The sequence below is a fragment of the Convolutriloba macropyga genome, chromosome 10 (assembly GCF_964194025.1).
Source record: "Convolutriloba macropyga chromosome 10, txConMacr16.3, whole genome shotgun sequence".
Classification (NCBI taxonomy): Eukaryota; Metazoa; Xenacoelomorpha; order Acoela; family Convolutidae; genus Convolutriloba; species Convolutriloba macropyga.
Genome location: NC_134477.1, coordinates 24,029,760 through 24,043,359, shown reverse-complemented (window position 1 = coordinate 24,043,359; position 13,600 = coordinate 24,029,760). Strand labels below are relative to the sequence as shown.

The 13,600-nt window shown below is 37.1% G+C and overlaps 1 protein-coding gene across 2 annotated transcripts; it reads left to right on the top strand.

Moving 5' to 3' along the window:
- Positions 1-2,519: 2,519 nt before the first annotated feature.
- On the top strand, positions 2,520-11,860 carry LOC142348374 (uncharacterized). Of its 2 annotated transcripts, none has more exons than XM_075399699.1 (3): positions 2,520-2,593; positions 2,699-4,096; positions 11,291-11,860. In XM_075399699.1, exons 1-3 carry the CDS (start codon positions 2,528-2,530, stop codon positions 11,570-11,572), a joined length of 1,746 nt encoding a protein of 581 aa, XP_075255814.1. In that variant the 5' UTR covers positions 2,520-2,527; the 3' UTR covers positions 11,573-11,860. The 2 variants fall into 2 exon arrangements, with proteins under 2 accessions (XP_075255814.1, XP_075255813.1); XM_075399698.1 differs by having other exon boundaries at positions 2,699-4,129.
- Positions 11,861-13,600: the final 1,740 nt, after the last annotated feature.

Genomic DNA, 13,600 nt, shown 5'->3' with positions numbered 1-13,600 from the left:
TTCGATCTTTAATGTTTCAAACTTTCGAATAAAAACGTCAATTTTTGCACTCGTGATAATTGTTAGTGTTATTATAGCTGAAGTAGTTGTTACCTGTGTCAATTTTTTAAGGAATTCACTAACAGTCACCACATGCTCGGCGATGAGACTGTCCTTCTCTTCTAATTTTTGATAAAGTTCGCAATAATTTTTATAAAGATCCGCTTTTGACTAACACTTTAACTTTTCTGGAGTCATCATCATGATTGGAATATATTACAGGGGATTATTACAGGATTAATTTACAATTCGAGGTATTTACTATCAAGAATTGCAACTATGCGAATTGCAAGTAGTTTTTACAACGCGGAAATTAAGATCGTGCCTCCCCACCCTGAAATCATCTTTCGAAATCCCACGTGGTATATGAGATTAAATGTAGTGGATGCGGATCCATCTATGTTGGGCAAACAAGCCGGCATGTTACCACAAGGATAACAGAACATCAAAAGAAGGATTCACAGGTGGGTCAACATCTGGTTGAATGTCATGGCGCCACGAATGACATTGAATGAAAAATTCTGGACGCCTGTCGGAAAGTGGAAAAACTAATGATTATCGAAGCTATATATATCAGTGAGCTGAAGCCGGCACCAAACACAAGCGATGAATATAGGGGGAGGGAAATCAAACTAAAATATTAGTTCAAATCACACTTTTGACTAGATGAGAATACATAGGACAAAAAACATTTTCTGCATGAGAAAAAGAAATTTGCAAAACCTCTACAAAAGGGATACTTATGCTAAGGGCAAATTCGTATTAACCCTAAAAAAAGAAGAACATGCCCAAAATCGAAAAATCCGGAATAGGAATGTTTTTAAATATATTGATAACAGATGTAAATGAGTTGTAAATAGGCTAAATATTGTATATAGGGAAAAATTTTCGATTGATTTTTTAGAATAGTTCCTAGAATTGTTTTAATTGTCGTCTCAGACAAATGTAAATACATATTCGTTTTATCTTTTAACAATTTGTAAAACAGTTTTAACCTGACGATGAACGTAAAGTTCGAAAACGTTTGTTTTAAATATTGGAAGTAATTTTAATTTGACAAATTGGTTTCCTTTACATTATTAGAACTTTGTTGCAGAATCTGTTGCTTAAAAAGAACTATTGTGCTAACGTTTAGAACTAGCAATGCATAAGAAAGTGCTTCAAACGTTTAAAAATGAAGGTCAAGAAGCAACTGTACAGAATGAAAGAATTGCGTGTTGTCTTCACGAGTGCGTCCAGCATCGACGAATGAGCCTGAAATCCAAACTGGCTCTTGGATATCTTGCTATTACAGCTTTCTGCAACAAACTTGCAGTAAAGCGTCCGCTCAAAATGTCGAGACAGTACTGACGTGATTGATACAGGTTGCAATTGATCCAATCTTCTTATAACTGACTGAATTTTTGTTCAGTGGAAAAAAATTTCGTTAGTCTTTACTAGTCGGTGTTTGCTTGTGTAGTTCTCGGCTATATTGACGGGGGGGCTAGGGGTATTAGCCGACAAACAGATTAGAAGACACGCCAATTGGCCGACAGATTTCATCAGAACGACGTGAAAATGACCGAAATCGGAACTGTATAATTTAAGTAGTGTTATTAGAAGCTTCGACTCAATTATGTTCGGCAGTAATAATTTTTTCGGTTGTGATAGATCAAGTCCCACGGGCCGCTGAGGCATGGCCAAATTAGTTTGTAGTTATAGCCAAATATTGTTTGTTTTAAAACTAAGGGACGCTACTTTACCCAATTAGTGCGCTGGTAATTATCATCAACTGTGGTTTTCGAGTAGCTATATTTGCTTAAGTGTCGGCTAAAAGGTATGTCGGCTAATTTGTATGTCGGCCAATTGACCGGCCACGGTTCACGGGTAGTACTTTCTTGAACATAGTCTAGGTCGAACGCCAGGATTTTTGTTGAGTGGAATGATGCGACAAGCGTTGTGTGCAGCTAAATGCTCTTGAGGAATTTTTTCGGTGGCTAACCTGATGGCAATCATGGATAAGGTTTCCGCAATATTAGACGACCAAGCTCGCTTTGAAGCATTGTGGTGCGGCAAGGAAGGGGAGACATCTAATTAGTATAGTAACAATTCAACGCTTTGACGCAGCTCCTAGAGTATAGCATATTGCTGTAAGTTTAATATACAGTGCGTTTTGCGGTTTTAAATACGCTGCTGCAATGTTTTATAGTGGGGGCTTATCGCTCCGTCCATTGGGTGGACCTTACCCCTTTTTTGTTTCATTGATATTATTTGAATTCATTTACGAGTAAACTGAATAAAGCACTGCTCCAAAACTTTGTATAACTTTAGTTTTTTATGTAAAAGAAACCAATTTGTCAAATTAAAATTACTTCCGATATTTAAAACAAACGTTTTCGAACTTTACGTTCATCGTCACGTTAAAACTGTTTCACAAATTGTTTAAGGATAAAATGAATACTTTTTAATGAATTAGTTTTTAATCTCGTCTTCTCTTTTTCAGAAATGAATGGTTACTTTGATGAAAATTTCTGCTAAAATACATCAAAAGGTTCTCGAGTACGAAAGGTTTCACGTAAGTATAAATTCATATTTTTGGGGTTTGCTTAGTGGAAAATTGGATGGGTTTAGAACTGTGCCGTCGAAGATTGAGCAACGAATCATGAACAACGTTTTTCAGATAAAATTGTATGCTGTTAAATCGAAGAAGTGTATGCCCTCTTTGTCTGGGTCAGCGGGCGTCTGTCCTCTGTGTGAAGTGAAGAAAGATTGTGCAAACATGGGATATTTACGGAAGTGTCTGCTAAGTTTTGATCCACATATAAGTATCTCTCTTTGTTCGTCCCCTGATTGTGCATACTACGAAAGCACTTCGTCCCTTGAACAAGTCCCACTTCCCGAATTCATCACAAGAGAATATACAGGTCTCGATACAATTTTATTTCTCATCACTCGATCTGTTTACCTTCGACTGAGCTTCCAGAACAACAATATTCCAGGTGCAGACCTCTTGTCAAGAATTATCTACCTCTCAATCGAACGAAAGCAACACATTTATGAAATCAGGAACTATGTTCTTCTAAACTGTGGCAATTTTATTTGTGATGATGTGATTGAAGGTTTTCACTGTCTTTCACAGTTTTCGCCTTTTCTGAAGAAAGCTTTCGCAACAAGATGCAGTACCAGAGTCGATTGTGAACGACAATGCAAAAATAGCATTGAAGAGGAAAGTCATTTCATTAACGTTAACGAGCTAGGATATATGGAGTTATCGCTCTCACCTACAGTTGTGCTATCAGGCAATGCTTGCCGAACGTGCAAACAAAGGTCTGCTAACCGATACGTACACATCGAGCCCATATCAGATTTTGTTTTAGTCAAAACAATTAAAGGAATACATTTACCATTCCAAATAGGAAAAACTAGTTTTCAAACAAACGATGGCGGAATATTCAGACTTCATTCAGTAACGACAGAAAATGACTCTGGATGGGATTCCTATTTGTGCGACTCTATGGGACATCTGCGTGAGCAGTTTTCTAGTGATACTAAAGTAGCCGTTGAATGTAGTAAAAAACTGGCATCACTAAAATCGACAAGTATTCGTTATGTCTTATTTGAGAAAGTCTTCGATACACAAACAAATAGCAGATCGATTGAACGCAAAAAAGTTGAAAACAACAAGCGATCGACTAATAAATTGAGCAGCCCAATTAAGTTTGGCCCTATTGGAAAAAAGCCTAGACTGTACAGTGAAAAAACAGACAGTGAAAAACCCTTTTCAAGCTATGTGTCTCAACGAAAAAGTGGCACTCAATCGCTCTTTAAAAACGAACAAGGTGATGCTTTAATGTGGCGCAAGCAATTGCAGAAACGGGTCTCTACGCTATCGAAAAACTCAAGGAAAACGAAAGTAAGCGATTACATAGCAACGTTGCAGAGTCTTAATATGCAAATTTTGGACTCGGAAAACAAATTGGGACGGAGCCGGGATGACAATAACAGCACTCCGCATTCGTTTGCGAAATTTTCCACCGGGCCAGAAGATTGCAGTGTATCCAGTAGAATAGAGTCACCCGTAAGCTTCTCTTCTGTTCTATGCAAATCTAAGGTAAATTTTAAATGAATTTTCTCGATCGAAAACTGAAGCAGTTATTGTAATCGTGGGTCTTTTTCATGCAAATTTTTGGTTGACCGTTTTTTCTTTTCGAGTGACGTGCGTCCTTCAGGTTTTGAGATTATAGTGGTCTAAATTGCTATCTCAAGAATTTTCAACAATTGAACTTAAGTGGCAGCAGTCTATTCAAGTTCGTGTTGTTCATCCTGCACAATGGAGAAGTTAATACTGGGCATTGACATCCTCGGGGCCCGAAAACCTAACCCTAACCTTATGGGAGTTTGACACATGTTGCAGTTTAACGGCTGGTCTGGTTGAAGAACGTAAAGCTGTTTTTAATTAGCAAGACCTTGCGGTTTTGTCGGGTCCGGTGAACATCTTGGTGACACGTCCTAGTGGCCAGATTCCCCTGGGAGTCCACTCCTCCAGCAGCCAAACCACATCGCCCACTTCCAGAGCACCTTCTTGAAGTCGACTTTCGTCTCTCATTCGGTGTGGGGACGTTCTCTTGAAGCAGTCGTTTCCAGGTCTGTTGCATGCGCTGCTTGACTTGGGTCCCTGATGTCGACCTCAGACTGGCTGACTCTTGAGAGAGTTTTGGCACATTCGCAAAAGGTCGTCCCAAGAGGAAATGATTGGGCGTACGAGGATCATCCTCCTGGTTGTCGCTCCTCACGTGAGTCAATGGCCTGGAATTCACAAGACATTCCGCTTTCGTTAAAACGGTTGCAAAGACATCAGGTGTCAAATTTGCGGAGCCAAGATTGTTGAGGAGAAATCGTTGAACTATTTCGATGAGTCTCTCCCACACGCCACCGAAGTGAGGTGCAGAAGGTGGTTTAAGTCTTCATTCTATGATCTGTTTGAGAAGGTTGTTTCTGATGAAGTTGTGGTCCAGTTGAAGCGGCTTTCGTAGCTGTTTACGGATCACAAGAGGTTTGTCGCTTTGTCAAACATTGAAACTCGTGGCTGGCCACGTCTTGAGATAAATCGTCTGATTGATGTGATGCATTTGTCGGTTGAGAAGTCTTCTGCTATTTCCTGATGAATGGCGCGCTAGACAAGGCATGCAAAGAGACAGATGTATGTCTTTACTTCTTTGTCTCTGCATTACTGTGAATGGTCCAAGATAATCCAATCCAACGTTTGTGAACACTGCAGGCAATGAACTGTTATGAGACATTATATCTGGGAGTTCAGCAATTGCTGGTTGGAGGCCTACAGCCCGAAACCTTCGACCGTCGAAGCTTCTGAAAGCAAGGCTTCTAAGGCTTTCACGAACTAAAATGATGTGACATCTTTGCTGGATGTATTTCCTGGTATACTGTACGCCGAGATGCATGCAAAATTCGTGACACTTCTGACTAAAGATTTTTACAATTACCTCTTTTGCGTCTAGTATTGTCAGGTGCTTTGACTCGAATGGCAATGAGCTTCTTTTTGTTCTTCCACCAACGCGTAATACGCCATCCTTCACGAAGGGTGATAAGGACAAAAGGCGGTCATTTTTTTTGCCGATCTTTTCCGTTCATCAGATCATTAACAGTTCCAGAAAACGGAGTTGAGCTGTGAAACTTGAAAAGGATGATTTCTGGTTTTAGCAGTGTCTTCCAAAGCTAGTGCTCAGTGTTCTTTTTTTCTTAAGGTTGTTGTCCACGAGCAAGAAAACTCAGGCTGTTGCCCTCAAAAGCCCGGTCCATTTTGAGAATTTTTCAATGTTGAAGACAGATTCCAGTGTTGAAGTCTGTTGCATCGCGTGCGTTGCTGCTTGAGGGGCGAAGAAGGGGTTCCAAGTTTGCTTAGGATGTTTCAAGAACTGGTATTTAAGAAGTTAACGTCCTCTGATGGAATTCATCTAGATATGTGACCGGCAGGGTTTATTCTACCATTTATGTGTCGCCAACAGTTGGTGTCCTTAAGGTTTCTAATCTCCTGAAGGCAGTTTTTATCACTCCAGAAGATTGTCTCTTTGATTGGAAGAGATAAGTGTTCAGTGACGAATTGCCATAGACGACACCCTAATACGGCTGCTTGTAATCCCATTTTTGGAATGCTTATTTGCTTAAGGGGTGCAGTTTTTAGCGCGCGCAAGAACAATTTGGGAGGAAACTTCCCGGTCGTTCGACGTTTTGATGTTTATAAAGGCACCATGTGCTAACTGTGAAGCGTCGCAAATCACATGTAGTTGATTAGTGCCACTACTGATATCCAAATGTGATAAGCTACGAGGCAATTGAATTTGTGGTTAGTCGAGATATTTGTCAATCACGTCCTGGATTTGTTGCCGTTTTTTATGCAGAAAGCAAGTCGTCCATGCTAGGGCTTCTTTCCAGTTATCTTGCAGGATTATTTCCAGTATGATTACGATGGGGGCTATTATCCCCAGGAGCGCCAATACGATCACGACGTTGCCTATCCTTCTTTCTTTGTCATATCATGTCTCTTTTCTTTCAATTACTTCAAGTTACCAGTTTTAATTATTTAGTTTCCTTTGACCTCAAAAGTTACACTTCATTTCCCTTTTTACATGACTTTTACACAAATCAATCGGTAAATATGGTGACTTACATTGATTCAATGGAGAAGTTAATACTGGGCATTAACAGGTTACAATAAAGCTGAGCCCCGACAGCTGAGCTACTTATCCGATATTAGTCGGCTATTTCCTGCTAAAGGTAATATAAAATTGAATCAATTAAGGGTTTGTAAGCTATACACCACTTTTTAGTACAACTTAACGATGATCGCTTTCATTGTCGGGACGTTATGGCCTGCCTCCCTTTGCCTAACTTTTTTTCATTCTTGTATCTTTCACATTAATTAAAGGATTGGTAATATTTGGAGTTTTTCCACTTATTTTGTTCATTTTCTTTATCTATTTGTTAGCGGCGAAGCGATAGCAGCTATTATTGGGGACATCGTGATTTTTTACAATTGAAAGACTTTGAATTGTACTGGCGCGCTGTCTTTTTTTAAAGATTGTTCACACATTTTCATGATTTTTGAAGTCAAATTGGAGTTGTAGCCGAAACGGGAAATGGAGCGAAAAAGCGAGTGGTTTTGTGGCGTGAATTTTATTCACTTTAATTCTAAAGTAGAGTGAGAAGGAGTTTGAACAAAAATTCGATTTCTCGCTAGTGGTTTTGTTCACATGCGGCAATTTCACTTTGATGTTTTCTGTTTTTTTTTCATTTTTCTTGATCGAATTTTTTTCTAAATGGTTTTACCAATCCATTCATAGTTGATTCTAGGCCTAGTTTTTTGTTGGAACCAAATTTCTCTTTCTCGCTAGTGGTTTTTTGTTCACAAGCGGCATTTTGACATTGATTTTCATTTTTTTCATCTGATTGTTTTGGAAATGGTTTTTCCAATTCACTCTTGGTCCGTTCTAGGTCTAGTTTTGTTTAGTAATTGAAAATTCGTTGAAATGTACGTCTGGATGTTTTTTTTAAGATCGGTTCACACGTTTTTCAATGACTTTGATCTTTCAAAATGGGATAAAAAGGTAAAACCCAGCAGGCATTAAGTTTCAGTGGAGGCCCAAAGCGGGGTTTATTAGTCCTTCAAGTGCTTTTAGTGGTGCAGCTGCTGGGATGGCCCTAATTTAAGGTTAAAAAGTCAGTTTTTGAGCTCAAAATAGTGCAATTTATGTTTATTGTGATTGAGTTTTTATTTCAGTCTTAAGTTGAACTTTTTAAAAGTTGATGATGGTCTTTTGCGAGACAAAATTACTTGTTATGACCATTTTATGAGCTATGTGTTTTGGTACTACAAGCACAAACACGCAAAATTGTACTAATTTTTGCAAGTTTTTTTGAAAATTTTTTTCATATTTTTCCAGCTTCAGGGGCCAGGGAATCTCCTTAAGGTTTGATAGTAGGGCACTGTATATTTTCTAGTAACTATGGTATGGTTTTTGACATTTTAATAGATCGATTTTTAGCATTTTTTGGATAAAATCTACAGTTTTTAACTTTACCTAAAATCTATGGTCAATTTTTGATTTTTGTCCAGCCTCAAGGGCCAGAAAACCTATCCACGGTCTGATAAAAAATCTACTGCATGGTTGTTAGTGTCAATGGAATTGTTACCAACAATTTAACATTTCGAGTTCTGGAAATTTTTCGTTAAATTTCGCAATTTTTTCAATTTTTTGAAAACATTTGTTTTTAGTTTTTCTTGTCTCAGTAGCCAGGTAACCTCCTCCAGGTTTTGATTTTATGTTATAGCATAGTTGCTAGGGGCAATGGAGTGGTTTTCAACGTTTTAGTAGAACGAAGTTCGCTTTTTTGATAAAATTTGAAACTTTCTGAAAATTATTGTCTTTTACATTGTTTATCGATCTTTGAGCCAATGAATTTTCTAGGCTTGGAATTGGGTTACTGGATATCCTCTAGAGACACAGAATTGGTTCTAAAAATTATAATATCACGATTTTTAGCAGCGTGTCATTAAATTTTGCAATGGATTTCAATTTTTTTTGAATTTTTCTCATTTTCTGAGTTAATCGATCTTCAAGGGCCAATGAATTTTTTTCAGGTCTTGCAGATATAATACTGGAACGGTTTCAGACACAAAAATTGGTTTTGAAATTATTTTTGAAACAAGTATATTTAAAGAGATCAGTTTTTGGCCTTCGGGGTAAAAGTTTCAAGTGTTTTATGAGTATATCTTTTAGTTAGTTTGTTTGTTTTAGTTTCTCAACTTTTTGAGATCATTTTTTTTTCTGTTTTGGCTGGCATTGTTCAAATAATCTGCTGGTCAGATAGAGTGCTTCTAAGTTTTTCATTTATTTTGTTGAATTGTATTTCAGGACTTGTCCAGCTATGTTTTTTCAATTCGTCTCCTTCGATGCTTCTTAACGACCTGACTTCTTGGAATTGACTTTTTCAATGACTTCAGTGACGTCTACTGCTTTGCAGTTAAAATTTGTGTGCGTGACGTCATTTGTTCTGCTTTTAGTTCAATTGCGTGAATTACCTTAGTAAAAAATGACGTCTGACCTCGCTTAATGAACTTTAAATTTTATGAACATTTACTAGTTAAGGATCAATAGTGTGCAACTAAGTAGTGCCAAACTTATATGCCCTAATTCTTGAGTATTCTTGAGTTTCTGATTTTCAATATCTTTTTTGAAAAAGCTCTTTTAGTGCTTTTTCCTTGTAGACCTTCTGTGTCATAAAATTTGTAGTCCGAATCTAACCCAAAAAGTCTAGTGGTCTATTAAAGGACTCGTGTTCGATCTGTCTATTTTATTTCTTTAGTTGTTTCAATTCACGTAAGGCCACAAGCGTCTGTCGCGGCTATTTTCCGGCAATCTGCCGGCTATTTTAATTCAGTTTCTTTAATCACAAGTGTCGTCAGTTGCTAATGAGAATTAATTGGATCTTTTACTGACTTGAGTTCGTGGCAGTGCTTTTTTCTTATCTATTTAAAAAAATGGTGGGTTTTTGACTCTTGCCCATTTTTGTGGCTTCTCTTGTGGTGTTTTGGCTAAGTCTTGAAATTAGCAGTTCTCTTTAATCTTCTAGTGGGGCTGAATTGTCGTCGATTGGTCAGTTATGGCCTATTTGAATTGGTTACCCCCTTTTTATACGGGTTTGGCAAATTTTTGAATCCTGCCGTCGGTTGCTCTTTTTGTCCCTTTTTTACATTACAGAACTGCTAATAGTTTTTTGGGACTCGTGGACTTGTGTTTTTGCTGTGGATTAAGATTTCAGGATGTAATTTTGTTTTCCACTTTGACGCCACCAATCTTCATAAAGGTTCTCATTTTTTCCAAGTTCGGTTTTGCCTTTTTGCTTTGTCTGATATTGATTTCCACAAGTTTGGTGTTTTGTGTACTCATTCAGGAGGCGTTATGTCATTGTTTATACAGTGTTGTGCTTGTTGGTTGTTACAATTCTGGTTTTAGTTGTCAGGTCATAATTTAATTCAATGCTGGATTTTATTTCAGGACTTGTCCTGCTGTGTTTTGTAAGATTTCACACTTTTTTCCATGACTTTGAGTGTTCAAAACGTGATAAACTGGTAAAGTTGAGGGCATTAAGGTTCATTAGAGACCCTAAGTAGTCTTCGGTAGTCTTTCAAGAGCTGAGAGTGAAACTGCAGGGAAGGCCTATTTCCAATACCAAAAGCTCATTCATTTTTAAGTTTTTGAGCCTAGAATGCTTTTCAGCTTTTTGTTTAATGGGTTTTAAAATAACTTTTTTCAAAGCTCATGACTGTCTTTTGCTGTTCATATTGTTTTATTTTCTTGGTGATGCAAATATACACACTCAAAATATAATGATTTTTACCATTTATGAGTTTTTGGAAATGTTTGAGGTATTTGATGGTTAGGGGCTAATAAAAGTTCTTACGGCTTGATGATGGTTATTGATTTGTTTCTAGGATGATAGGAATGATATCGCAAACCTTAGCGACTTTTCAAAAAATTGTATTTTCAAATTGTTTGAAAATTTGTCGTTTATTTTGCTTTCTTGATCTCTAGGCGCCAATTAAACTTTCAAGAGCCGGACGATGTTTTTTGGATAGTTTTAGTGACACTCAAATACTTCATATGTTAATTTTTGGTGACTATCCAATAAAATTGCACTTTTTGAAGTTTCCGGAATGTTTCTTGTCTCATTTTTTTCCGATCTCGTAGTCAATACTTTTTTTGAGCTTGTTGCTGTGTAATTGCATCTTGACGCGCTGGCGAATCTTGGTGTTCAACACGCTGATCCCTGAAGTGTGTACACTTTCAATGCTTTTATTTTTTTGTTTTTCTTGGAATTTGTGAAACTATATTTGGCCGGTATTGTTCAATTGGTCAGTTGCACTAGTTTTTCTTCTTTAATCATCGAATTAGGCAATGTAATGAATAAGATCCAGTCAAAAGAGCAAAATCAAAAAGAAACTGGACAAACCGATAAAGCACAGTCATTAAGTCATAGAGCATTAGATATTAAAGTTCATTAGAGCGGTAGTTGGCTGGCATTAGTATTAAGCTGAATAGCCTTCACTTTAGAAGCTGAATTAAGTTTAGAATCTTTCTCTTTTTTTCTTTTCATTTCAATGCTGAAGTGCGTCAAGGGGGTCAATGGGGGCTATTTGCCGGTAATAGGCTGGCTATGTTTATGTACCATAGTATTACTGAATGTGTGTTTTTAGAATATAGTTGGAGCACGGTCTGTTTCAACCCTCAGTTCTCCCAATGCAAACGAACCAACACTCACAACTTCCGCACCCGACTCTGAAAAGTCCTTGCAGTCTTTCCCTTCAGTGGGCGACAGTTTAGATTTCCTCGATTTCAATTTCGATGCTTTAGATTGTCTCGCACCACCCGCAGACTTCAGTATTCAAACTACAAATTCTATGATCAACAACAGCAAAAATTTGTTGAAAGACAATTCAGATGACGACTTTTTCGAACAGATGTTGAAAAACAGTTGAAAATAACTTGAGATGAAGCTTCGGTTGTTCTCTTTTCGACTCATTTTTAACTTTTGTTCTGAACTTCTTGAGAACTTGTTTTGGTTGCTTTGCAGTTGTTTGCTGTTTTAACAGCGCATTTCTCAAACCTAAAATTTGAACCTAGAGGCGCTTTCGGGTTGCTTCTGTTTGGTGCTTAAAGATTAGAGTTGATTTAATTCTGATCAGCATATTTTGTACATTCTTTAATTCTAACGTGGACTGTTTAATTTATACAGTTTTCCAAATTATTCATTGTTTTTGTTGAAACTGTTTTCATCTGCAACTAGCGGAAATATCATTTTGTCTAATAATGGATTTAATCCCTTTAGAATGTGAATCTCTTCTTTTCAAAAGACCATAGCCTAAGCATTCGGGCAAATCGAGTTCCCATGTCTGGAGTGGCAGAGTTCAAAATGACGTGCCTAGCAAGATCAATTTAACTAAAAATCCTAGAAGGTTTTCAAATTACTATAATGGAACCGTTTGATGGCCGTGTAATGGGCCCTTTTTATGGATAATTTGTATGTGTATACCTGTTTTATCTTTAAGAAAACTTCCAAACATCAACTTTTAAGCATTAGTCAAGTGTGTACCGAAAATTGCACATAAGACCCGTCAAATTATTGACAGTGAGAAAAGTAGTTGCGTCAAATTACTTGAGTGAAAATTACAACTTGAGTGGAAATCATTGCACTTGAATTTTTCCTATCATGTATTCAAGTCCAGTCTACACCTACAAAAAGAGTGAACTAGAATCATGTTTTACTGCGCACAAACAAAATTTGTAGCAATTATTTCTGTTTGTTGTCTTTTTACAACTCGAGGAGAGGAGTATTGGTATTGCAGAGGTCTTAAAGCTGACGCAAGTTTGTTCATGATTAATAGCCGCGTCAGCAATTCCAGGCGGCTATTATTGCGCTCGTAATTTTTTGTAATTCAAAGAATTTGAATTGTATCGGGGCGCTGTCTTTTTTTTAAGATCTGTTCACACATTTTCATGATTTTTGAAGTCAAATTGGAGTACTGATTTTGGTCACGCCGCAACAGGAAGTGGAGTGAAAAAGCGAGTTGTTTTGCGGCATGAATTTTTTCCGCTCCAATTTTAAAGTAGAGCGAGAAAACGGTGTTTGAACAAAAATTCGCTTTCTCTCTAGTGGTTTTTTGTTCACATGCGGCAATTTCACTTCGATTTTTACTGTTTTTTCGATTTTTTTTGGATCGGATTTTTTTCTTAGTGGTTTTTCCAATCCCTTCATAGTTCATTCCAGGCATAGTTTTTTGTTTGAACCAAATTTCCATTTCTCGCTAATGGTTTTTTTATTGACCTGCGGCATTTTGACAATGGTTTTCCCACTTCACTCATAGTTCATTTTAGGTCTAGTTTTTGCTTGGTCAATGAAAATTCTTTGAATTGTGGGTCTAGTTTTTGCTTTGTCACACATTTTTCAAAACATTTTTTTTGATCTTTCAAAACGGGATAAATAGGTAACGCCCAGCGAGCATCAAGTTTCAATAGAGGCCCAATGTGGGTTTTAGTAGTCCTTCAAGTGTTTAGAGTGGTGCAGGTGCTGGGATGGCCTTAATTCAAGGTTAAAAGGTCCTTTTTAGGAGTTTTTGGGCTCCAAATGGTTCAATTTTTCTTGTTTTTTTTGTGATTTTTTCGAGTTTTTTGTTTTAGTCTTAAGTTGAAGTTCTTAAAGTTGATGAAGTTCTTTTGCGAGTCAAAATTACTTGTTATGACCATTTTATGAGCTATATGTTTTGGTACTACAAACACAAACACGCAAAAAGAAACTAATTTTTGCAATTTTTTCAAGTTTTTTTTTGAAAATTTATCATTTTTTGAGTTTTTCCAGCATCCGGGACCAGGGAATCTCCTTTAAGGTTTGATAATAGGGCACTGCATAGGTTCTAGCAACAATCGATTTGTTTTCAACATTTTAATTTCTCGTAATTTAGCTTTTATAAAATCTGCATTTTTTAAAAAAATTTTCTAAAGTTTTTCTG

Bases quoted from the DNA above. Each gene is read 5' to 3' on its own strand.
- LOC142348374 (XM_075399698.1), top strand. From the start codon at position 2,528: ATGGTTACTTTGATGAAAATTTCTGCTAAAATACATCAAAAGGTTCTC. The intron at 2,594-2,698 runs GTAAGTATAAAT...AACGTTTTTCAG, and splicing joins TCGAGTACGAAAGGTTTCAC to ATAAAATTGTATGCTGTTAA. The intron at 4,130-11,290 runs GTAAATTTTAAA...GTGTGTTTTTAG, and splicing joins CTGTTCTATGCAAATCTAAG to AATATAGTTGGAGCACGGTC.